At 35.1% G+C, this 24,320-nt stretch overlaps 1 protein-coding gene across 1 annotated transcript in view; it reads left to right on the top strand.

The window, feature by feature from the left end:
• Window positions 1-24,320, top strand: part of MDGA2 (MAM domain containing glycosylphosphatidylinositol anchor 2) — a 534,959-nt gene that overhangs the window by 286,774 nt on the left and 223,865 nt on the right. Inside the window, exon 8 of the mRNA XM_010848064.1 lies at window positions 12,460-12,753. Coding sequence (XP_010846366.1) covers window positions 12,460-12,753 — 294 coding nt within the window. The remainder of the gene's footprint in view (window positions 1-12,459; window positions 12,754-24,320) is intronic.

The following is a 24,320-nucleotide window of genomic DNA, read 5'->3' as shown; positions in this document are numbered from 1 at the left end:
GACCCTGATTCTGGAAGGGATTGGGGGCAGGAGGAGAAGGGGACGACAGAGGATGAGATGGCTGGATGGCATCACTGACTCAATGGACGTGAGTCTGAGTGAACCCCGGGAGTTGGTGATGGACCGGGAGGCCTGGCATGCTGCGGTTCATGGGGTCACAAAGAGTCGGACACGACTGAGCAATTGAACTGAACTGAACATCATTTCCCTAGTCTAGAATAAATATAAAATAAGCAACAAGTAAAAAATGTAAAGCGAGAAATGCACATTAAAATGATATGTAACATAACTGCATTTATTTCAGAATGTATTCCAAAATCAAATGGCAAAGTCCAACAATGCAAAACCATGATTCCTTTTGCACCAACCTAAATAATTAAAATCTTAGCACTTCATTTCTTGTTTTGACTATTATAATGTCTCCTTTCTTATTACAGAAAAAAAGCAAGTGCTTCTTTTGTGGTCCGTATCTTCCAACATTCTCAGTCTAGTTCAGATTCTTAACTTGCTAAAAGGTTAACATAATTTGAGTTACCGGCAAGCAGAATGATCTTGGTCTCATTTTTATTGTTGTTGGTGTTCCAAAGAAAACAAATGTTTCACTTGCAATACTTTACATATTCAGTCAGTAACCATCATTCACTTCTGTATTTCAGATATGAGAAACATACAGTAAGCCAGGAAAGAGAAGTTAAACCCAGAAACAAAAAAGATGTGCTTTCACATCTTTTCCCCAGAATATCAGCAAAACATTGTCTTCTTGACATAGATTTCTATTAATGATTCTATAAAATGTTTTAGTATAATTTCAAGTTAGAAAACCAGATTATGTGAAGATCATAACAATTCAAGATACTTGTAAACTAAATCTAGGCAAATGCTACATAAGCATCCCCAGCTTAAGGCCCATTTACTTATCTGTTTCTGAGGCAGCAAAAATAGAACCTGTGTTTATTTGCAACTGGCCCTGTATCTTGTTTAGCAGAGAAAATATGAATGCTACTCAGGGAATGATTTTCTGTGTTGCTATTTCATCTTATACTCTGTGTTCCACTGAAGCCCTCGGAGACAATTCTTGTGCCATAGCAGCACCTGCTGGGAGAGGGGAGTTGGAACAGCCACAGCTGCTGCCTGCCAAACCCGTTATCCTGATTGAGTGATACTGCATGTCCTCCATCTTCTAATACTAAACCTTCCACAGTTGCTACTCTTCAGAATCTTACCTCCTCCCACAGATTTCAAATCACTAGCAATACCCTTATAATAAGATTTTCTTTAACTCTTTAAAAAAAAATAAGCATTTTGCAAGCTTGTGTGTGTTTTATGTGGGTGTATGCATGCCCATTTGCCTTTAGAATTTCCAAAAGCACATATCATGGTATTTTAATCTCATGTTTGTTTTTAATGCATGCTTTCATCCTGCTCTGTAGCTAGATTTATAAATCACTGTCAATCTTGCTTTATTAGCATCTTCTGCTTTATTATGGGTGAGTTAGTAAAAAAAAAAAATGTGAGTGTCAGTGCAAAAAGGACAGTTTTTATTCACAACATATGATAAGAGAAGTATTTATACTTACTCATATCATGGACAGAAACAGTAAGCTTGCCATATGGTATGATGGCATGTTTAAAAATATGTCTATTTCATATGTGATTTACAAAAAAGGCTGTAAGTAATACAAATCTTAAAATACAGGTCTAAACTGACATTCTGTTGTAAAGCCAACTAGCCTTTTCTTTATTGATTATGGAGGAAAGCCACAAAATAGGCAAATTACTCACTGCTGCTGCTAAGTCTCTTCAGTCCTGTCCGACTCTGTGAGACCCCATAGACGGCAGCCCGCCAGGCTCCCCTGTCCCTGGGATTCTCCAGGCGAGAACACTGGAGTGGGTTGCCAATTCCTTTTCCAATGCATGAAAGTGAAAAGTGAAAGTGAAGTCACTCAGTCGTGTCCGACTCTTCGGAACCCCATGGACTGCAGCCTACCAGGCTCCTCCGTCCATGGGATTTTCCAGGCAAGAGTACTGGAGTGGGGTGCCATTGCCTTCTCCGAATTACTCACTACTACCAAATATTTCTAATCTTTTACTTCCTTGCATCTTTACTGTGCCCAAATTAAAATCTAGTGTAAGACCTAACTTTATGAAAACCTATTATGTTTGTGTTTTTTCAGTGAAAAATAGAAAGAGTTCATGTGTAAAAAAAAATGATCTTGAAATTCATATGCTTTATAACTAAGCTCAAATAATCAAGAGGTGATTATTCATCAATAATTTTCTTACTGTGGTTGCTTAGTAACCTTGATTGGTGCTCCATCAATCAATCAAAAATATATTAAGCACCTCTAAAATACTTTAACACATCACACGGTATGGGAGCAATTTCTGAGGAAAGAGATAAAATCTGATACTGACCTTAGAATGTTTTAGCTAAGGGAGTAGGTATTTTGTCATAATACATTGATAAAGTCAGACACACTGTTATTCAGAGATGTGGAGCGTAATACAAAGATACAGAAATTAGGAAAGACTTAAGAGAATAGGAAATTTCAATTGGGTCTTAGAAGAATTGGGAATCATTGGATGGGAATTATTTTGGAAAAATCATTCCTACAGGGAAAGATGGAAGGCAATGAGTAGGAAATGAGCCAAGTGTTAAGCCAACCAAAGTGAAAGTGTTAGCTACTCAGTGGTGTCTGACACTTTGAAATCCCATGGACTGTAGCCTGGCATCAGTCTCCTTAGTCCATGGAATTCTCCAGGCAAGAATACTGGAGTGGGTAGCCATTCCCTTCTCCAGGGGTAGCCATTCCCTGCTCCAGGGGATCTTCCCAACCCAGGGATCAATCCTGGGTCTCCTGCATTGCAGGCAAATTTTTTACCATCTGAGCCACCAGAGAAGCCCAAAAGTAGACCAAAAGTAACCTAAGTTGAATAGAGAGCTTTTCACAGAAGCACTATAAATTAATAATGGTGGCAGGTAAGATGGAAAACAAACAATGGGATTTAGTCTAGTTCTAGAAAATGGGGAGCTGCTGATGCTACTTGAATTATAGAATAATATTTTAAAGGAAGATTAGCTCAGAAATAGTAAGATCTTTTTAGAAGGAGAGAGAAAAAATCATCGATTAGATTTTAGTGATTTATTTATAAAGGGGAAGATAATTCAGAAGAAAGTGCAGCAATGCAATATATTATTATACCATATTAACCTATGGCTCTGGGATATTCTTCATATTTTTAAAAAACTACAGAAGTACTCTGTGTGCTGCATATCATATAAATCACCATATTATCTCCATGTTTTTACAAACATGGAAGGAAGTATCTATTGCAACCTTTATTTCTGTCATGAGAAATGAGCTTTTAGAGTGTTGCTGTCTTTCATCAAATATTGTTACCCATCATGGTCTCTGAAAGAAAGCGTATATGAAAAGCCCATTATTAAGTGAGGAGTCTTTAGCATATTGGATTTCTTTTGTCACCTTGAATATCTTTCAAACACATCTTACCAGATATTTTAATCGACACAAATTATTAAGAAAATGATTCAAGCTTATTTGTTTAAAAAGTATTTTGTATATTTGGATTAGAATTATTTTTATATTGAAGGGAGTTATCAGATTTGCCTTATATCATATGAATGTTTTCCAATGGCCACTTATAAATTCCATATATTAAGGCTGTTTTTCCAAATCTTAGTGGTGTGTTCATCAAAATGTGTTCATAGCTGTATGAGGTGCATGATAATTAAAATATTTCAACCATTAGTATGTAAAGGTCTTAAAATATAGTTTATAGTTATGATATTATTCTTAGATTGAAGATACTTAATTGAATGGAAGAAAATTGAGTGGAGTTAGAACCATATGTTGACAATTTCACTTAACCACAGGCTTATCTTACTTACTGCATGTGTGTGTCAGTCATTCAGTTGTGTCTGACTCTTTGTGATCCCATGAACTGTAAGCCTGCCAGGCTCTTCTGTCCATGGAATTCTCAAGGCAAGAATACTGGAGTAGGTTGCCATTTCTTTCTCCATACTTAACCCATAGTCCATTATTAAAAGGCATTACTGATATGCCATTGATAACTGTTGCAATTGCAAGCTATTTAGTTCTTTGCATGTGTGCTCAGTCCCTTTAGCCATGTCCGACTTTTGTGATCCTATGGACCCTTCAGTTTCCTCTGTTCATGGGATCCTCCAGGCAAGAATACTTGAGTGGGTTTCCATGTCCTTCTACAGGGGATCTTCCTGACCCAGGGATTGAACCTGGTTATCCTGCATCTCCTGCATTACAGGTAGATTCTTTACCCACTGAGATACTTGGGAGGCCCATTCAGTTCTTTCAGTTCAGTTCAGTCCCTCAGTCATGTCTGACTCTTGGTGAACCCATGAACCGCAGCACACCAGGCCTCCCTGTTCATCACCAACTTCTGGAGTCTACCCAAAACCCATGTCCATTGAGTCGGTGATGCCATCCAGCCATCTCATCCTCTGTCATCCCCTTCTTCTCTCATCTTCAATCTTTCCTAGCATCAGGGTCTTGCCCGATGAGTCAGCTCTTCTCATTAGGTGGTCAAAGTATTGGAGATTCAGCTTCAACATCAGTCCTTCCAATGAACACCCAGGCCTGATTTCCTTTAGAGCGGACTGGTTGGATCTCCTTGCAGTCGAAGGGACTCTCTAGAGTCTTCTCCAATACCACAGTTCAAAAGCATCAATTCTTTGGCACTCAGCTTTCTTTATATTCCAACTCTCACATCCATACATGACTACTGGAAAAACCATAGCCTTGACTAGACATACCTTTGTTGACAAAGTAATGTCTCTACTTTTTAATATGCTGTCTAGGTTGGTCATAACGTTCTTTCCAAGGGTAAGTGTCTTTTAATTTCATGGCTGCAATCACCATATGCAGTGATTTTGGAGCCCCCCAAAATAAAGTCAGCCACGTTTTCCACTGTTTCCCCATCTATTCAGTTCTGTACCTCCATGTCAAATCATTTTGTGATTTTTCAAAACCTCTAAATCCAACTATATTCATGTGTAAGTCTCATGCTTTCAAGAAAGTGAAAGTGAAGTTGTTCAGTCGTGTCTGACTCCTTCCGACACCATGGACTGTAGCCTACCAGGCTCCTCTGTCCATGGGATTCTCCAGGCAAGGGTACTGGAGTGGGTTGCCATTTCCTCCTCCACATGCTTACAAAGCTAATGTGTAATGTGTTGGAGGGGGAAAAAAAAAATCACTGCTGACTTAGACACTGACAAAGCACTCAAGTGTAAGAGAATATCTTTGCTTTAAAACTATGAGGTCTGAATTAAGGATTTTTCTAACCTTTGAGTTTCAATCAGTGGATCACTAAGCTTGAAACTCACATAAAGTCTACAGGAAAGTTTTACTTCACTTGTTTTTGAAGGTTAAAAAAATACAATAAATTTGGTTCATTTGGATTAGTTAAATCTACAAATTCACTATTTACTTGAGTCTTAACTTTTTTACATGTGTTTACATAGACCTAGTCAGCATGAGCATGCTTGAATTTTGATTTCTGAGGTTCATTTTTATAAACAATATATTATTTTGGTCTTATTTATTTATGTTTTAAATATGAATTATACATTCCACTCTAAAACATACATATGTGTTATAAATTACTTCTCCCTAAAATTCAAATATAATTAATTAGTGCCATACTTATATTAGGATTCTTGAAAATATGAATCTGGATGTCCTTCTGGATACAATTCCACTTATTAGTTTATTACAATTTTTATATTAAAGAAATGCACCTTATTTAATTATTTACTATTAAAATACACTATACAGATTTATATATTTTAAAGCAATAAGCCCATAATAAGCGTATTCTGGTTTTTTTGTTTCTAACAGCATGATATTTTCTCATATAATTGAGATGAACTAACTTTCCCCTGTATTCTTTTGGGTGAGGAAAATAAGTCCACCATTTTCTGAGTAAAAGCTAAAATTGAATTTCCTCACCTTCCTTCCTAATGAAGAAATGAAAGCATTGTTATTTTCTACACTTGCTTTAGTTTACAGCCTGTGATACAATGGAAAAGTTGACAGAAAACCAGTTTGCTCAAATTACTTGCCTATTTTTTTTTATGTTTGGAATGAGAAGTTTTGGTGCCTTATCATGTTTTTGAAGTCTCTTTGATTATAGCATCTCCTACAATAGCATTTTAGATAAGAAAGATCAAAGCAAGGGCAGCGTATTATAGGCTATATATCAAAGACTATATGTATCTTTGTGTTTTTAACAGGGGAGATGTTTTTCTAGCAAATATAATATGAATAAATCAAGCTGTAGACATTTCTTACATTTCTACTTAATTTGATGTTTTTGTTATGAGACAATATTTTAATAAAAAAAAAACTTAGTTGATTAGAGAAAAAGCATGAAAACCATTATGACCAAATTAAATAATATATCCTGTTGGCACTTTTGTTGTTTGTTTGTTTTTAATTTATGATTTATCTATCCAAATCTTAAATGAAAGGTGAAAGAAAAGGAAAACTGCAAGAGCCCTTTTTTGACTCTCTTAACTCTCTTTGAGATCCCGTGGACTGTAGCCTGCCAGACTCCTCAGTCCATGGAATTCTCTAGGTAAGAATTACAGGAGTTGGAAGCCACTTCCTACTCCAGGGAATCTTCCCAAACCAGGGATCAAACCAGTGTCTCCTGAATTGCAGTCAGATTCTTTACCTTTTGAGCCATCAGGAAGATCCCCTTAACTCTCACATACCTCCCCAGATCTCAATAACTACTACATTTGAAATCTATATTAACAATATATTTTAGAGGAAATTCTGCTAATTGAAATAATTGTAGAATTATTACATTTGGTCATTATTGCTTTTTAAAAACTATTCATGATTTTTATCTATCATGTTTATTTCTGTTATGGGCTTCCCTGGTGGGTCAGCTGGTAAAGAATCCACCTGCGATGCAGGAGACCTGGGTCTGATCCCTGGATTGGGAAGATCCCCTGGAGAAGGGAAAGTATTCTGGAAAAGGGAGAATACTCCAGTATTCTGGCCTGGAGAATTTCATAGACTGTATTTTCCATAGGGTCACAAAGAGTGGGATACGACTGAGCGGCTTTCACTTTTCTTTCTGTTATAGTTTTGGCATTTTATCTTTTCTCCTTCTTAACTGCTTTTGCTCTTTCTCTCCTTCTTCCTTCCTCAGTTATTTCATAACTTCCTGGTTTGTGCCAATCAGAAAAGTAGGGCATCAGGCTTTAGAGATAGAGCATGGCACTCTGTGCCTTCACAGACCTGCGTGGTCGGGGATATAGACATGGGAGAAAATACAGAGTGAAGCCATGAGTACAGGTGAAATGGGTATACACACAATATGTGGTCAAGAAGAGCGAACAACCAGCTCAACTGAGGGGTAGGCAAAGTTACCACCTAAGTGGTAACTCTGAACTGAATCTCAACACATGGGACAAGCAGGAGTGCTAGAAGACAGGGCCAGACTTGCTGAACACAGGCGAGAACTGCGAGAGCACTGAGGTTCACTGTCAGTGGGACTGTAAGTAAATGAGTGTTGTAGGAGTGAGTGATTCTAGAAGAGCGTTTCTAAGACTGTGTTGTCAGACCAGTGTATCTGGACTGACACTCTTGTTGTTATTCGAAAGTGGAGTTTTCATCAAATGAGCTTTGGAAGATAGGCTGCATTAACATTTTAAGTTTCTCTGAGTTCTTGAATCCTACAATATGCTAATATGCATAGTAAAAGTAAGTAAAGTAAGTAAGGTCAAGTCACTCAGTCATGTCCGACTCTTTGCGACCCCATGGACTGTAGCCTACCAGGCTCCTCTGTCCATGGAATTTTCCAGGCAATAGTACTGGAGTGGATTGCCATTTCCTTCTCCAGGGGATCTTCCCCACCCAGGGATCGAACCTGGGTCTCCCACATTGTAGACAGATGCTTAACCGTCTGAGCCATCAAGGAATCATATAGCACATATTATAGAAGAGTGAAAGATGAAGAAAAATATACCAAAACTAAAATTTACCAATAATTCCATATTCAGAGAGAGCTACTGTTAGTGTTTCAGCATAGTTCCTTCTAGGCTTGCTTTTCCTCTACATTTTCCCCCATGTAAGTCTTATTTTCCTCTCTAACTCAGTGATCAACTGCCTCACTGTCTTAATTTGTACATTTGGTATAAACATTTTTACTGACTTCCTATTAACTCAGAGACTGCAAAAGAGAGTGGGGGATTCTGCAAATAAAGGTGAATCATGTATAGTCTCCCCTCTAAGAAGCTCTCTGCTGACATTCATTGGCATGTGTCTTTTCTATATAAAAATATGATATGGTTCAGTAACATCTTTTACTCACTTATTAATAGTGGTTATAGCTGGCCATACTATTCACAAGAATGCTTTTCTTGCTTAACAATATAAATATCTTTATCAATAAATGTGGGTTAATTACATCATCACTTAAAAATGCTGCATCATAATTTATTATGTGACTATATCATGATTTTTTGTAATAAAATCTGTCAGTCTGATTTCAGTTTATCTTTTTTAATTAAAGCAGTATTAGGATGAGCACTCTCATTGAGGATTGAAATTTTCATAGTGACAGAAATATAATTGCATTTCTGATGATAAATCTTATGATAGGGAAGCAGGAGGACAGGAAGAATTAGACTGGTGACAGAAAGACCACTTAGGACATTGTCACAAGAAGAAATAATGATGACTTTACTAAGAAATCTTCCTATAGCCATGAAGAGAAATGGGGAGATATAAGAGAGATATTTGATAGACAAACCAAAGCAGCTGATTGGAAGTGATGAGTTAGAATAAACGCTGAAACAAAGAAAAGTCTATGGTTTTTAATTAGCAGATCAAGTGTCCTCATAATTAGCTATCAACTAAGTCAAGAAATAAATAGTGCTTAAGGTTAAGGTTTAAGGACTTGCAAGAATTTTGGAAAATCATAGTAGGCTGCAATTACAGACTGAAAGAATCTTGAGGTAAAGTTATAATTCTTATTATAACCCTACAAAACAGAGAGATATTCATGAGAACAAATAAAATCCCCTAACAGAAACAAATATAATAATAATGATAATTTAGAGCATTCTAGAAAATGGAAAATATAATGTGGAAAGAGGGAAGCCTATAAAAACTTAACATTTTAGGACCTTCTTAGCCAAGAAGGTTGCAAAGAAAGGGTTAACTCTGAAATAAAAATTTCAAAAACATCATGGAAAGGGTGAAAAATAAGCTGTATTTTAACTGGACTTTGGTATTTATTTTAAAACGAGCAAATATATTAAAAATAAATTTGTAACTTACCTAGATTAAAACTGAGGTTTACATTTCTATAATTTTTATTACAAAAGGAGAAAAGTTTATCTAACAAATGATTACATTTACAAGGGAGTTGTTTTTTTTTTTTTTTAACTATTTAGCATGATAAACTTAAAAAGAATATAGCTAGCCAAGGATCTCTTTTTGTTAGACTGGCCTAATGTAATAAGATCTTTGAATATTCATCTTCTTAAATCAGAAAATGGATACTTTTATTAGCCCTCTCCTATCTTTAATGTTTTGCTGTTTGTTCCTATAATCAGAACATTAATACCCTTGGAGTTGGTTAAATATAAATTCTTATTTTCAAAAATGAAGAAATTCATACTCAGAGTGTTTAAGCTTGGCCAAAGTCGTGTGACTTGTTTTTGTAAGAGGTGAAATTTTTCGATTTTAAATAACACTCCGTTAAATAATCTTTTAATGTATAATTTATTTTCATTTATTTTGTACAAATGTAAAATAATTTGGATATTTATTTTGCCATATATGGGAATTATTCTAGTATTGTTATATATAGATATTTAAGGCAGATATATAAGATACAACATAGAAAGATAAGGTAATTTGCAACATATGTGTTACATACTCCATCACATTTCTACCTAGACTCTTTTATTGTCCCTGAGATTCCAACCAAGAGACAGGCAGGGAAAACTGTTCCAGTTTGTCCATAGGAATAAAGTAATTATAAGCAAAAGGAGAGGAGTCCAGTGCTAACTCGTTATTCCTTTGAAACACCATAGTTTCCTTGCTAAAGCCTGCTTCAGGGTTCATATCTCTACATCAGCCACCTGCTATCAATTTGCCTCACTTTTAATTCTGCTCAAAGTATTTATCTTCTCTTATTCTCAGTTTTCTCATTTGTTAAATTTTAATATTAAACATTTGATTCAAGGATGGTCATGAGAATTCATGAAAATGTAAAATTCCTAACTATGCCAGGTACACAATAGGAGCATAATTAATGTTAAATGTTGAGGTTATTGCTGTTATTCTGTATCCTTTCTCATGGAGGGTGAATAAATATTTCAGCTTTTTTTTGATCCTGTTGTTACAAGGTGATGCTTGTTTAGTATTGTATCATTCTCTGGTGATTCACTACAAAAAGAACAAATTATTTAGCTACATTATTTAGTTGTTTATATTTACAAGAGTAAACGATTTAATCATATAGGTTTTTTTTTAATGCAGCCATATTTAAACATGTTTTTGTTTATGCCATTTCCTAGAATGTATATATATTTCAAGAAGATAGTGGTAAACGTTTCATGTTTTCTAATTTCTAAGATGCTGTGCATGGTTAAATAGTTTTTTAAACTAGAAGTAAATGAAGGAATTAAATGGAAAAGTAGACATGAAGATATTTAAACAGCAAGATAATTCATTCTGATATCACTTTGTAAATTTTGTTTTCTATGTATAAAAGAAAAACAGTTCAACATTAGTAGAAAAATATATTAAAGGTTAAATATGTTTGTTTTTGTTCCTGGGCACTGGAGCACAGTAATGCTAGAAGGGCAAATAAAATTTTTGCCTTTTTATTTATATGCAGTATTACCTCCAAAGGGGAAAATGCATGACATTTTCACAGGGATAGAATTATGTGTATGTTTCTGGTTATTCTTATTCTGCCATTCTAATTTAGCCCATGCTTTTCTTACAGATCCTCTATTGTATAAATACTTTTGAATTCATATACATTTGTATGAGAAGTAAAAGTCTTCCACTGGAACAGAAGATACCTTAAAAAAAAAAAAAAAAACTCATTGAATAATACTTCCCTTTTATTAGTTCATGTTTTCAAGTGTGGTAAAGTTAACTTACTATAAAATCAATCTAGTACTTCCTGATGGTCTAGTGGCTAAGAATCTGCACTCCCAGTACAGGGGACCTGGGTTGGATCCCTGGGCGGAACTAAGATCCCACATACTGCAACTATAAGCCTGGACACCACAACCAGTGAGCCACGCGCCACAGCTCAAGAAGCCACCGCAACACAAAAAAAGACCCAGCGCAGCCAAAATAAATAATAATACACAATTTTTTAAAATCAACCTAAAAGTGAAAGTGAAGTCGCTCAGTTGTGTCTGACTCTTTGCAACCCCGTGGGCTGTAGCCTACCAGACTCCTCTGTCCATGGGATTTTCCAGGCGATAGTACTGGAGTGGATTGCCATTTCTTTCTCCAGGTGATCTACCCAACCCAGGGATTGAACCGGGGTCTCCCGCATTGTAGACAGACGCTTTACCATCTGAGCCATCTCATGAATATCTTCGGTAACATCAGAAATTAGCTTTACTTGAGAAAAGTACATTCTTAAATTATTGAAATATATTTTTCAAAACTCACTTGAAATACATTTTATAGAAATAGTGGCAATGTTGTAACAACCTATTTACAATGATCTCAAAATGTGTTCAAGGCAAATCATATGAAATTCAAATGTCAAAAAATATTAACAATCAAAAATATTAATACGTTCAGTTGTCAGAGTGTGGCATTGTAATACATTGTTCCATTTCATTTTCTCAGGGGGGAGAACAAATCCTAAATCTTAGCAGTTTGGTCAGTTTCAAAATCAGTTTTCAGAACTTTGGATTTTATATCAAAGGTTCTTCTTTTTCCCCTTCCTATTGCATTTATTGTACCTACTAAGTCTATAATATCTCTTATCCCCTTCTTATAGCATCTTTGGGTAAGAGATAATGGCCTACAGAAGACTGAAAAACTTAATTTTACCTTAGCAAGTAGGATCACTCTTCTGTGAAATGCAGATGTTAAAGACCCAGTTAATGGTTGATAATGACAAATTATGGAGTAGATTGTTCTTGTGTTGATCATTCGCATTCCAGTTTAACGCTTATTTATCTTGCTAATGTTTGAAGTCCTCATTTGAGAACGTGAAAACGGTTTAGAATTACTTAAATGAGGGTATGTGCCACTTATTCCCAAGGTCTCTGTAATTTTTGTCATCTGAATTGTCACACTTCTTCAACCAGCAGAAATTGTTTCCTTATGATTTTCTGTGTTTGAATATGCTTTACCAGTATATACTAACCTTGAAAAATTTTCTTTTTCCCATTTCAAGTTCCACCCAATCTGACTGTTCCACAGGAAAAATCACCTTTGGTCACCAGAGAAGGAGACACAATAGAACTGCAGTGTCAAGTAACTGGAAAACCTAAACCCATCATCCTTTGGTCTAGAGCGGATAAAGAAGTCGCAATGCCTGATGGGAATATGCAAATGGAGAGTTATGATGGAACTCTGAGAATTGTGAATGTATCTAGGGAAATGTCAGGAATGTACCGATGTCAGACCAGCCAGTATAATGGATTTAACGTGAAACCAAGAGAAGCCTTGGTGCAGCTCATCGTGCAGTGTAAGTACATTTTTCTCTATGTATTTCTATTGGGAGGACAAGGGAAGAAAATTAGATAATTTTTGGAGATGGATTAGGAACCAATATTTCTACATTATTGCTACCCAATTTAAACTATAATTTCCCTAAGTCTGCCTATTACTTGAGCTAATACACACTAATGGAAAAGAATTGTATTAGTATGTGTGTGATGATTATGATGGTGTTATGTCATTGGTTAAGGCCAAAGAATCAACAAGCCTAATGGTTAAAAACTGGCTGTGTGCAATGAAGCAAAATGGAAATTGGAAGTAATTGCTAATTCAGATTATAATACTCCTTTGTTTTCACTGTTTATGTTTCTGCTTCAGCAATTGCCTGTCCTTTGCCCAAATTATTCACCTATCTGAGGGTGTCCTTTGCTTAAATTGTGGAGACCGAATCATTGCAATGCTGTTTGCTATCTGAAATTGTAAGAGTAGATTACATAATTGTAGTAACATTGAGATAATTCAGGCAGATATTATGTGCTGATTTTTTGCTTTACTTTCCTAACAGATAATTATTTAACTCTGAGAGCTGAATATGATGGATTTTTAACTATTTTCATTGAAAGGGCTAACAAAAAATGCAGACATAGTGTGCTTTGTATTTGCTTTTAGTGTAAAAATGCCTAGACTCATGAAATTAAGAAGTTTAACAATGCCACTGGTGTTGGGTTATTAGAGAATGATGCCTGGTATTTTGGATAGCAGGTGGTATGGGTTATACTGAAGAGAAGAAGCAAGCTAAGTACAATCTGTTCAAACTTCAGGAATGTTGCTGTAAATTTTAGTTGAGGTATTATTTGTTATTTACATGGTGGCAAAATCTTTAAGAAAAAGAATGAAGTGGAAGCAACTATACACTTCAATAAGCAACGATGTTCTTTTCTTTTGTGGTTCTTTCCTAATGCAGAAAATGGAAAATAGAAATCAGTCCAAAATGTCTATTTTTGTATTAGTCTTAAAGATGTTGGCAGATTGACTTATCTTACTTTAAATTTGGAAAGATAATTGAAATATGGAAGGATTATGTTTGCAACAGATAACACGCATGTTTATGTGTGCAGAGTGTGAGTGTGAGTAATGGGAGGAGCAAGGTTCTGGCTGCTGTTTAACCCTTTCTTGTCCCTATACTTTAGAAACTCAGCTTTCAAAGTGCTGTTTGTCCTATAGATAAGCAAACTTATACTTGTCAAGTATCTTACTAGTTTTATCTGTAAAGAATGCAGCTCTTAAATGGTAAGTTCCATTCCACAGTTGAATGTTACCTTTTTTTTTTCTCACTGGCCTTTATACTCATGAGAATAAGCTCATAGGGTAGGAGGTTCATGTGAAAACAAATTTCAGAAAGAAAAACAAAATTTTAAAGAAACCTCTCCTCAATTCTCCAATAAATAAGAGACACCCTCAGGTAATCAGGACGTGGATACAGTTTGAAGTACTTTATTCTTGTTGGTAATCACAGGAATATGTTTTTCCTCTAGAGCTATGCAGGAAGTTTCAGTGTTCCTAAAGCTATTGGGCAATTTGTTTTCACTCTGCTCACACCTCTCTGTGGAAGCTGTGACACAAATAAAAGCTGTGGAACCCATTGGCTCTAGGGAATTTTGAATTAAAGTTTCAAGAGCCAGGATCTTTAATCTCCATAGAATATACTAACCTCTAGGATTCGTTTGGTGACCTAACTTCCCCTGTTTTTGCTTCCTAATAGATTTCAGATATAATAAGTTCAGCACCAGATCTTAAAATTCAATCCTGTTAATATCAGATGAATTGGCACAGTTGTCTCTAGTGTCACAAGGATGTAATTGACTAAAAGACATCAGTAGACATAGGCAAAGCCAAATTCATTTAATGCACAGGAAAAGATCTGCATCCCAAGGTGACTTTGCAGAGCAGAAGGTATAATCTAACAACACTTCCTCTCAGAGGCAAGTTCCCCAGCCTACAAGGAAACACGGCTGGGTGCCAGCAGCTTGGCCAGTTGCTGGTGAGAATGCCCTAATGTCTTTCAAAAAGCTCTCTTTCATGTATTCCCAACTCTTTTGAAGAATCTGGTTATGTGTCTGAGCATCTGCCAGGTACAAATAACTGGTAACAACTCCAGAAGCCTTAAGTACTTAAGGCTTATTCCTGTAAAACTAGCCATGCAGAAATCTTGATAATATTTTTAAATGATAAACAATTTAACTTTTATGATGATTTCTTAAAAGAATGAAAATAATATGGTATTTGTGCTTAATTTGGATAGCTGTGCCACATATGCAAATAATTCATATAGAATATAAAATAAGTCATTTCATATACTTTATATATCATATATCCATTTGATATATAAAGCTATGGTTTATGCATTTTGTATTCTCAGCATAATATATTTTATATTATAGCTAGTCAGCAAATGCATTGAGTAAATATAACAAATGGAATGTATATATATATGGAATATATTTGTATATATATATATATCTTGCTTCTTGTATAATTTGTTCTTTATTATTTAGGGTTCAGGAATATCTGAGGACTAGCCACATAACAGTTTGACAGCTGAAAATGTTCAAGTGTATGAAGGGAGGAGATGTCAAATGCTCTAACTTGTACCTAACACATTTTTCAGTATGTGAGTGCTACACTTTAGTTTATTAAGATCTCCTTTCCTAAAATATATTACACTGACAAATTCTGGGACAGTCCATTTTGCACACACACAATATGTATATATATACGCACAAAATATATATATAAAAACATATTTATATATAATTGTATCATTTTTGAAACATGAAAGAATGAAAAATAGATGGTCATAATAGATAAAAAAACACACAAAAATGTGTCTCTAAAGCATATTTTCCCTTGTTAAGTTTTAGTTGTGTCCAATTAAACAATAACCAATCAAAAGAAGTAGTTGTATTAGTAATTGATGAGCAGAGGTAGTAAGGCCTAAGTATAAATAATATAATTGTTTTCATATTGCATAAAAAATGAAACAGTCCACTTAGCTTAATGTTCTAAATCTTCAAGTGAGATTTGTTCTTAGCCAAAGTGTTAAAATTATACAGTAGTCATTTTATTAAAACTTTTTAAATTATTTACTATCCCCAGTTAATTTGCTTCTTCTTAAAATGTGTGGATAGTGATTTAGCAAGTGACAGAAGCCTAGAGGTATTTTACACCCTTCTATGTCCTATTAAGAGTAGCTTAATCACCATAATGAAATGGTTTAAATTATTAAATTTTTGTGCACAGTGCTCATTCCTGAAAGCTGAGGCTTATTTTATAATATTTTTAATTTCTACAATAGCAAGTTAGGACAAATGATATAGACTGGAATGAGAAGTTTCAAATATAAGGCCTTGAAAAATAGTGGATAAAATTCATCTAAATTTTTTAAAATGCTAGATGAAATTGCAGCAAATATTGTACAGTTTTTAATAACAGACCTTTAAATATTCAGCCACTATTTAATTTCATTCACATTTTTTGAAAATATGTAATAATTCTTTTAACTTGCTTATATTTATTTGAAGCAGTATTAGAATAGATCATTGAAAATAAAAATGTTGCATAGGTTAATCGGTTCATTATTTAAAAGTTATAATATGCATGAGCCTATTGAACAAAAGTAGAACACTTTCCTAAACATAGTAGCTGTAGTTAAAGTGATTTTTACATTTATCCAGTAAAATAATGATCATTTAAATAGTAATTAAGTGAAAATGTCATTGGAAGAATATATTCAAATATTTATATTAAATGAAGAAGTCCAGTTATGCCTATGGTCCTCTAAAAGAAATTATTGCTCTTTGAAGTGAATATATATATATGTATATATATGTAGTATACTGTGATTTTGATTTCATAAACTATAGAATTTTATTTTTAATAAAAGCCAAACTTTAAATGGTTTAATCTCAAACACTGGTAAAATCTTTCAGTGAAGTAAGAAATCTTTTAGTGAAGAAATATATTTCAATATATTTTGAGACATATTTTCTGGAAAATCAGCTGAAGAACATATATACTACATTGGATGTCAGTTTTAACCAAAGCTTTATTATCTGTAGGCACCTACAATTAAAGATATTTCTTTTATAAGATATAAAGTACACACGAAAACTCCAAAACTGACAAGTGTTAAAATGCATTAAGTAACTATCCTTCAGTTCAGTTCAGTTCAGTCGCTCAGTCGGTCCGACTCTTTGCGACTGAACTGAACTCGACTGAAAGATAGTTACTTAATACATTTTAACACTTGTCAGTTTTGGAGTTTTCGTGTGTACTTTCAGCTATCTTCAAATGAGATTCCATGCTCCCTTTACTTACAATTTCTATTTTCCAAATGAAGGAAAACTATGAAAGGAAACAATCAGAGCTATTGAAAGACCCTTGTTCCTCAACTATTTCCAAAGCAAGACCAGAAATTGTATGAAGAGGAGTGAAGCATAGATTAAAGCCATTATCGCTTACACTTTTACTCAAGAAGCTTATTGAAGAGTGCATGTTTATTTCTTTCAATCAAATGAATATTCAACCAAAGCAGAATATCATGGACCTTAAAAGGAAAATTAAAGACAGATTGGAATATCATGTAACAGATATGGTGACTATTGTTAGATGAATTACTGAGTAATTTTCTACAGTGTTGAGATATACAGAATAACTGAATTGAACAAATATAACTTCTTTTTGGGTTATTTTAAAACTATTGTGACTAAATTGATCTAAAGATAATATGAGAGACAAGGTATTGATTAAAGAGGAAACAGGAGGCAGTTTGCCATATTCACACACAGAGATGTTCAAGGCTATACAAGGGAATTTATAAGTAAATGGACAATAATTTTACTTAAAAGAACAAAATAAGCCTTCTAACATAACCTGGAATGCTCTACTTATTCAGATGTATTCTTATTTTTCATATTAATTCATCCCATCCCATCTCTTCTCAGCCTCATAGACATGGTAATTCAATGATGCCTCTATCATAGACTTCTATACCCCCATTCTCCTCTTCCCACCAGTTCTTCAACTCTTTAACCATTTAAGTCCTGCCTCAGTCCTCCCCCTTTAGTAAGCCCATTAGTTACTGAGAAGGGCCCTCCTTGTTAGAACTTCAAAGTAAAACTGCATTTGGAACATGTATATTAGATGGCAACAACAATAACATTAGAAGATATACTTCTTTCAAAATCATTGGCTATTATTTCACTGTTGTTGTTGTTCAGTCACTAAGTTGTGTCTGACTCTTTGCGAACTGCAGCACGGACTGCACGGACTGACATGGACTGCAGCACGCCATGCTCCTTTGCCCTTCACTATGTCTCGGAGTTTACTCAGATTCACGTCCATTGAGTCAGTGATGCTATCTAGCCGTTTCACTGTTGACTTCATCAAAACCCTCTGTACTATTGCATAGAGAATGAGTTTGAACAACACAAAAAGCCCTTCTTATGGATTTATTTCTTTCAACAGTATGACTTGATTCTAAAAGACTTAGTTTACTCTCATAAAATAAATTTATACTCAAAAGTTGAAGACAAACCCTTAAGGTTATTCAAAAGAGTATATTAGATACAGAAATGGTAAGTTCAAGTTTATTTTCTCTACATTTTAGGTAATGACAGCAAAAGAGTGTACAACCACTGCCCCTGTATGAATGATAACTTTAAAGAGAGTATTCATTTAAAGAATTTTCTTTGACCCACACTATCATAGCTTTTATCCCTTACAATGCCTGGTACAGTCCATAGACTGTAGAGTCAGACATGACTAAGCACACACGCACCCACACCCATGTTATTAAAAGGTAAACTGAGGCATGTTGAAAATTTTAAGCAAGCTCTTAAACTCATATTAGAGCAGAAATTGATTCTGATCCACCAGCACCAAACTGGAAGTGATTAGGAGTGCTCCATAGACAGGAGCTTGTGGCGACACGTATAGAAGATGTAAAAACAAATAAGCAAGATATTGACTGGCTACGGTTTAAAGCCTCCCTGATAGCTGAGTTGGTTAAGAATCCACCCAAAATGCAGGAGACCCCCATTCAATTCCTCGGTTGGGAAGATCTGAGAAGGGAAAGGCTACCCACTCCATTATTCTGGCTAGAGAATTCCACGGACTATATAGTCCATGGGGGTTGCAAAGAGTTAGACACAACTGAGTCACTTTTACTTTCAAAGTTTCAAGCCTGGTTGTCTGTTTGTGATTGGTCATCTTTAGATTTCAGTTTTGTAACCTTGATCCTTTCATAGGCTTTGATTTTGGTTTGCTTACACCTAGTCTAATGGCCTCCTTGTTTAATGAATTTAACATTATATGTGTATGGCCCATGGCCAATATCTTAATATCTTGAGCTTCAGTTTTCTATTTCCAAGAAAAGAAAAATGTTTTCCATTTTCAATTAACATTTATTTGGAATAACTTTGCAAAGCTCCTAGAATATTGCTCACCAGGCAGCACAAAATAGAAATGATGATTATCATTTTAATGTATCAGTTCTGAAATGTTTTAATGTAAACTATCCATTTTCTTAGTGCAAATTATTCCTCTTCTACCTTACTGTTTCCTGTTTCCTTCTCTAAAGACCCTTTGATCCATTCCTACTATAACTTAAGGTCTTTGTGGGCCAAAGCAGCTGTTACATTTCTAGCATGAGAGCATCTGTAAAATTGGTAGATTCTTGATTAACTGATCCATTTCTAGGATCTCTGTACTTGACATAAGGTTAAAGTTAAAACTTTAGTAATAAGAAATGTAAAATTTTATCTTCTCAAGTGAATATAGATTGGGGAGAATATTTACATTTACCAAGATAACAATATTTTAAGCATTCACTGTTCATATTTAACATGAATGATTATTAAATGGAACTCAGTATTTATTCACATGGTTCCTTTATTTGAATTAAGTGGCCATATTTGTTCTTCTGATGTTTGCAGAAGTTATTAAAAGCATTAATCAATGAAACCTTGAGGCAGTGTTAATATTTTGAGAACATTAATATTTGTGCTATTTTCTCCCATCTTAGCTTCCGCATCCCCAAGTAGTTAAGATCTTGTCTTTAAAAAGAAGAAACTATAGCCTTATATGATAGTATACAATTTAAACTGTATAAAATAAACTCTAATTTTTTTCCCATGTCAATATGTCATATAAGTATACTTCACCTCATTTCCCAGAATTTTAATGAGAAATTATAGTGGAGCTGCCTTGAAAAAAAAAAAAAGAAAAAGATTTGTTTAAAGATTTTATTTTTATGTTCCTCCTAAATATTTGAAAATTGAATGTCCCAAGTGGACATGATATTTTGCAGAGTCTTTATGATGAATTTACTTTAGCTGAACTAAGATCATGGCATCTGATCCCATCACTTCAGGGCAAATAGATGGAGAAACAGTGGAAACAGTGGCAGACTTTATTTTTGGTGAGGCTCCAAAATCACTGCAGATGGTAACTGCAGCCATGAAATTAAAAGACACTTGCTCCTTGGAAGAAAAGCTATGACCAACCTTGACAGCATATTAAAAAGCAGAGACATTACTTTGTCAACAAAGGTTCATCTAGTCAAAGCTATGGTTTTTCCAGTAGTCATGTGTGGATGTGAGTTGGACATAAAGAAAGCTGAGTGCCAAAGAATTGATGCTTTTGAACTGTGGTGCTGGAGAAGATTCTTGAGAGTCCCTTGGACTACAAAGAGATCCAACCAGTCCATCCTGAAGGTGATCAGTCCTGAATGTTCATTGGAAGGACTGATGCTGAAGCTGAAACTCCAATTCTTTGGCCACCTGATGCGAAGAGTTGACTCATTGGAAAAGACCCTGATTCTGGAAGGGATTGGGGGCAGGAGGAGAAGGGGACGACAGAGGATGAGATGGTTGGATGGCATCACCAACTCAATGGACATGAGTTTGAGTAAACTCCAGGTGTTGGTGATGTTCAGGGAAGCCTGGCATGCTACAGTCCATGGTGTCACAAAGAGTTGGACAAGACTGAGCAACTGAACTGAACTGAACTGCTCCTGCCATCCTGGGTTATCTTCTTGCTTCCTGGTTCTCACTCTTTCAGAGATGGCAATAGGGTATTTAATCTAAGGAAATTGTCAAAGACAATGGAAATTCTCATTCTAAAGTGAAAAGTGAAAGTGAAAGTTGCTCAGTCATGTCCCACTCTTTGAGTCCCCATGAACTGTACCCTTCCAGGCTTCTCTGTCCATGGAATTCTCTAGGCCAGAATACTGGAGTGGGTAGCCCTTCCCTTCTCGAGAGGATCTTCCCAACCCAGGTCTCCCGCATTTGCAGATGGATTCTTTAACCTCCCAATTCTAAAGAGCTTCTCAGTGCAGAACACTGACAAGATGTCTTCACTGAACTGTGGAGCACAGATCACTTGGAAAGATGATCAGTTCCTCAAGTATATGGATCTTGTAAAGAAAATAAGCACATATTTTTTTTTTCCTGGTGCCGTCTCTGCTTCCATCTTAATGTAGAATACAGCCATAGTTTAATATTTAGGAGAAAAAAAAAACTTTCATTAAAAGTTTTATTTTTAGCATCTATGCAAAGAAGTGAGATAGGAACCAGCCAGTTTTAACAGTATAATTAAAAGTATTGACAACTTAACTCAGTCAAGTATTTGTTGACTGCTGTTGTCAGTTAAGTACTTCTGCCCACCCCTGTTATGCAGATATGAATTCAAATAGATGATTGTAGAATTTCCATAATACTGAAAAGATGGTTTTCTCTCTTGAAAGCCTTCATATATGTGATTAAATGTTGTTTGAATGAAGGTTTACATTGCCTCTCTCCCTGGGGTATTTTCTTATCCTTCTCCCTTCCTCATTTTATAAAAATACATCCTCTAAGAGAAGTAAACATAAACATGTTTGTAAATATATGTGTGTAACTACAAAAATCCTGTGCCTTTTTAAATTATTTTTAGTTAAAAAAGGGTTTATTCCCTCATCCAAAAATAAATGTATTCCTCCCAAATATAAAATTGAGGCGTTTTCTAGTATGCTTTTCTCCCATGAAAATAAAAAGATAATAATAATAAATAAATCACACACAGAGTTTTACAATAATATATTCCATGAACATGCTTGTGACTTGATCAGTTTATTTTATAAATATACCTGCTATGAAACATTTTGTGCAGAGGAAAATATAAAGTATGCAAAAGACATGAGTTTCTGGTTAGGAAAAACAGCATAAGCACCTTAGAAGTTAGGTAACAATATAAGAAATTGGATGATAGAAAGGCACTTCAGTCAGTGCATGGAACCAATCAGGAAATGAGAAATCAAAGGCTGATATTGTCACAGGAAGACATGATTTCCTATGACTTCAGCAAGAGAGATGCATTTACCAATATTTAATCCACTTACTAACATTGCTCATACAGAATTTTAGCTTATGTGCTAGCAATTTTTTCTTTAGATATTATCAATTGTTTCAGTCAATATCATATTTTAATATTTAACACCAGCCAAAGAGTTTTGCATATATTATATTATTGGGGGTTATATTATATTATGTGAATAACTTTTAACCTAGTAGTGAACTGTTCTATTGTATAACCTACCAGAGGGTCTTCTTAGTTTCAACTACATTCAAACTCAACTCATGGGGTTACTATAGACACATATGGACTTAAATACACTTTTGCAGATATAAGACAGGAACCACAGCTTGCCAGCATGTCCATCTGTCCCACTTCTGGGGACACTTGAAAATTGTCAACACATTTTGATTGTCATAAGTAGAAGAGGGATACTCCTGGCATCTAATGAATAGATCTTGTTAATTTTAGGATGCTTGGAGGTTTCCCTGGCCTCTAATCTTTTGGAACAGTAGCACACCCCTCCCTCATATCATGACAATAAAATGTATATCTAGACCTTGCCAGATGTCTTCTGTACCCATCAGGTATGCTTAATGATACCAGGTATAATCAAAATTATACACATCAGATATGCTTGCGATGGGCAAAATTGTACCCAAAGGGGTATAAATTATACCCATTGAGAACCTCTGCCTAGATGATAGCTTGTGTATAAGGAGACAAGATCTCTGTAATTTGGAGATGGGGACTCTGGCAGAATTCTCTGCTGCACAGGAACCAATGTCTCTTGTAACAAATCTATAGGTACAACTTCCAAAGTCCCCGAAGTCGGAAGAGTCACCAACTACCCTAAGCTCTAATTTATGTCTAATCTTATCAGACATTAATGTTCCTCTCAATCCAGAAACAACTTAATACAGAAATGTTGCTTAAAAACATAGTTGGCATTCTTCCCTTGTCATGGAGATCAGAGCTAGAACTTTAAAAGAAGGTCAGAGTCTCATGCAGTAGGGATTTTTTTTTTTCAAATGCGTCTGTTAAACTTTCTTTTGCTTTAGTGTTTTTCTTCATTTGATCATAATAATTACTGTTGTATAAATTATGAAAGTATGTTTCCAATATACCTTACTTTTTGTCTCTCAACTTGCTATTTGTCTCATTTCCTGTTTTACTGGTGTGCTTATGTTCTTTCTTTGCTGGACTTTCAGCAGGTATCTGGGTTTGGGAGGCAGTAGCTGTATTTCATTCTTGGATCATTTTGATCATCTTATGAATTTCTTTCTTCTGGCAAATGAGTATTTCCTTGAAACTTTAAGGATTCTAATAGGCAAAAGCAAAAAATCCTTCAGCAGGAAACTTTGAAACCTAAACTGACCATGTATTGTGAATTTGAAAGACATTCTCTGTTGATTTCACACTTATTAGAATTATTTTAAAATTGGAAATTACTTTCTTCTTAATTACAGAGTATTTCCAAAAGGAAAGGAGTCAAATAATGATCTTGAAAATCGGTCAATATGTGGATTTTGTTCTTTAATATTGTTTCTCAATAAATTAAGTAAAACTATTTTTTTCTTGAGAAGGACAACTATGTAGCATGAGTACTTAAATTTAAGAGGGATTTAAATATGCAGAATTAATCAGGGGAAGAAAATGTTCAAAATTAAGCAGAAAATAGAAAAACATTTAAGAAAAATGAGACAGTATTTCTTCAGTTCAGTTCACTTCAGTCAGTCAGACATGTCCAACTCTGCGACTTGCAGCACGCCAGGCCTCCCTGTCCATCACCAACTCCCGGAGTCTACTCAGACTCATGTCCATTGAGACAGTGATGTCATCCAGCCATCTCATCCTCTGTCGTCCCCTTCTCCTCTTGCCTTCAATCTTTCCCAGCATCAGGGTCTTTTCAAATGAGTCAACTCTTCGCATCATGTAGCCAAAGTATTGGAGTTTCAGCATCAGTCCTTCCAATGCACATTCAGGACTGATTTCCTTTAGGATGGACTGGTTGGATCTCCTTGCTGTCCAAGTGACTTTCAAGAGTCTTCTCCAACACCACAGTTCAAAAGCATCAATTCTCTGGCGCTCAGCTTTCTCTATAGTCCAACTCTCACATCCGTACATGACTACTGGAAAAACCATAGCCTTGACTAGACAGAACTTTGTTGACAAAGTAATGTCTCTGCTTTTTAATATGCT

Source organism: Bison bison, unplaced genomic scaffold, assembly GCF_000754665.1.
Source record: "Bison bison bison isolate TAMUID 2011002044 unplaced genomic scaffold, Bison_UMD1.0 scf7180017864259, whole genome shotgun sequence".
Lineage (NCBI taxonomy): Eukaryota > Metazoa > Chordata > Mammalia > Artiodactyla > Bovidae > Bison > Bison bison.
This window is presented reverse-complemented; position numbering and strand designations above follow the sequence as displayed.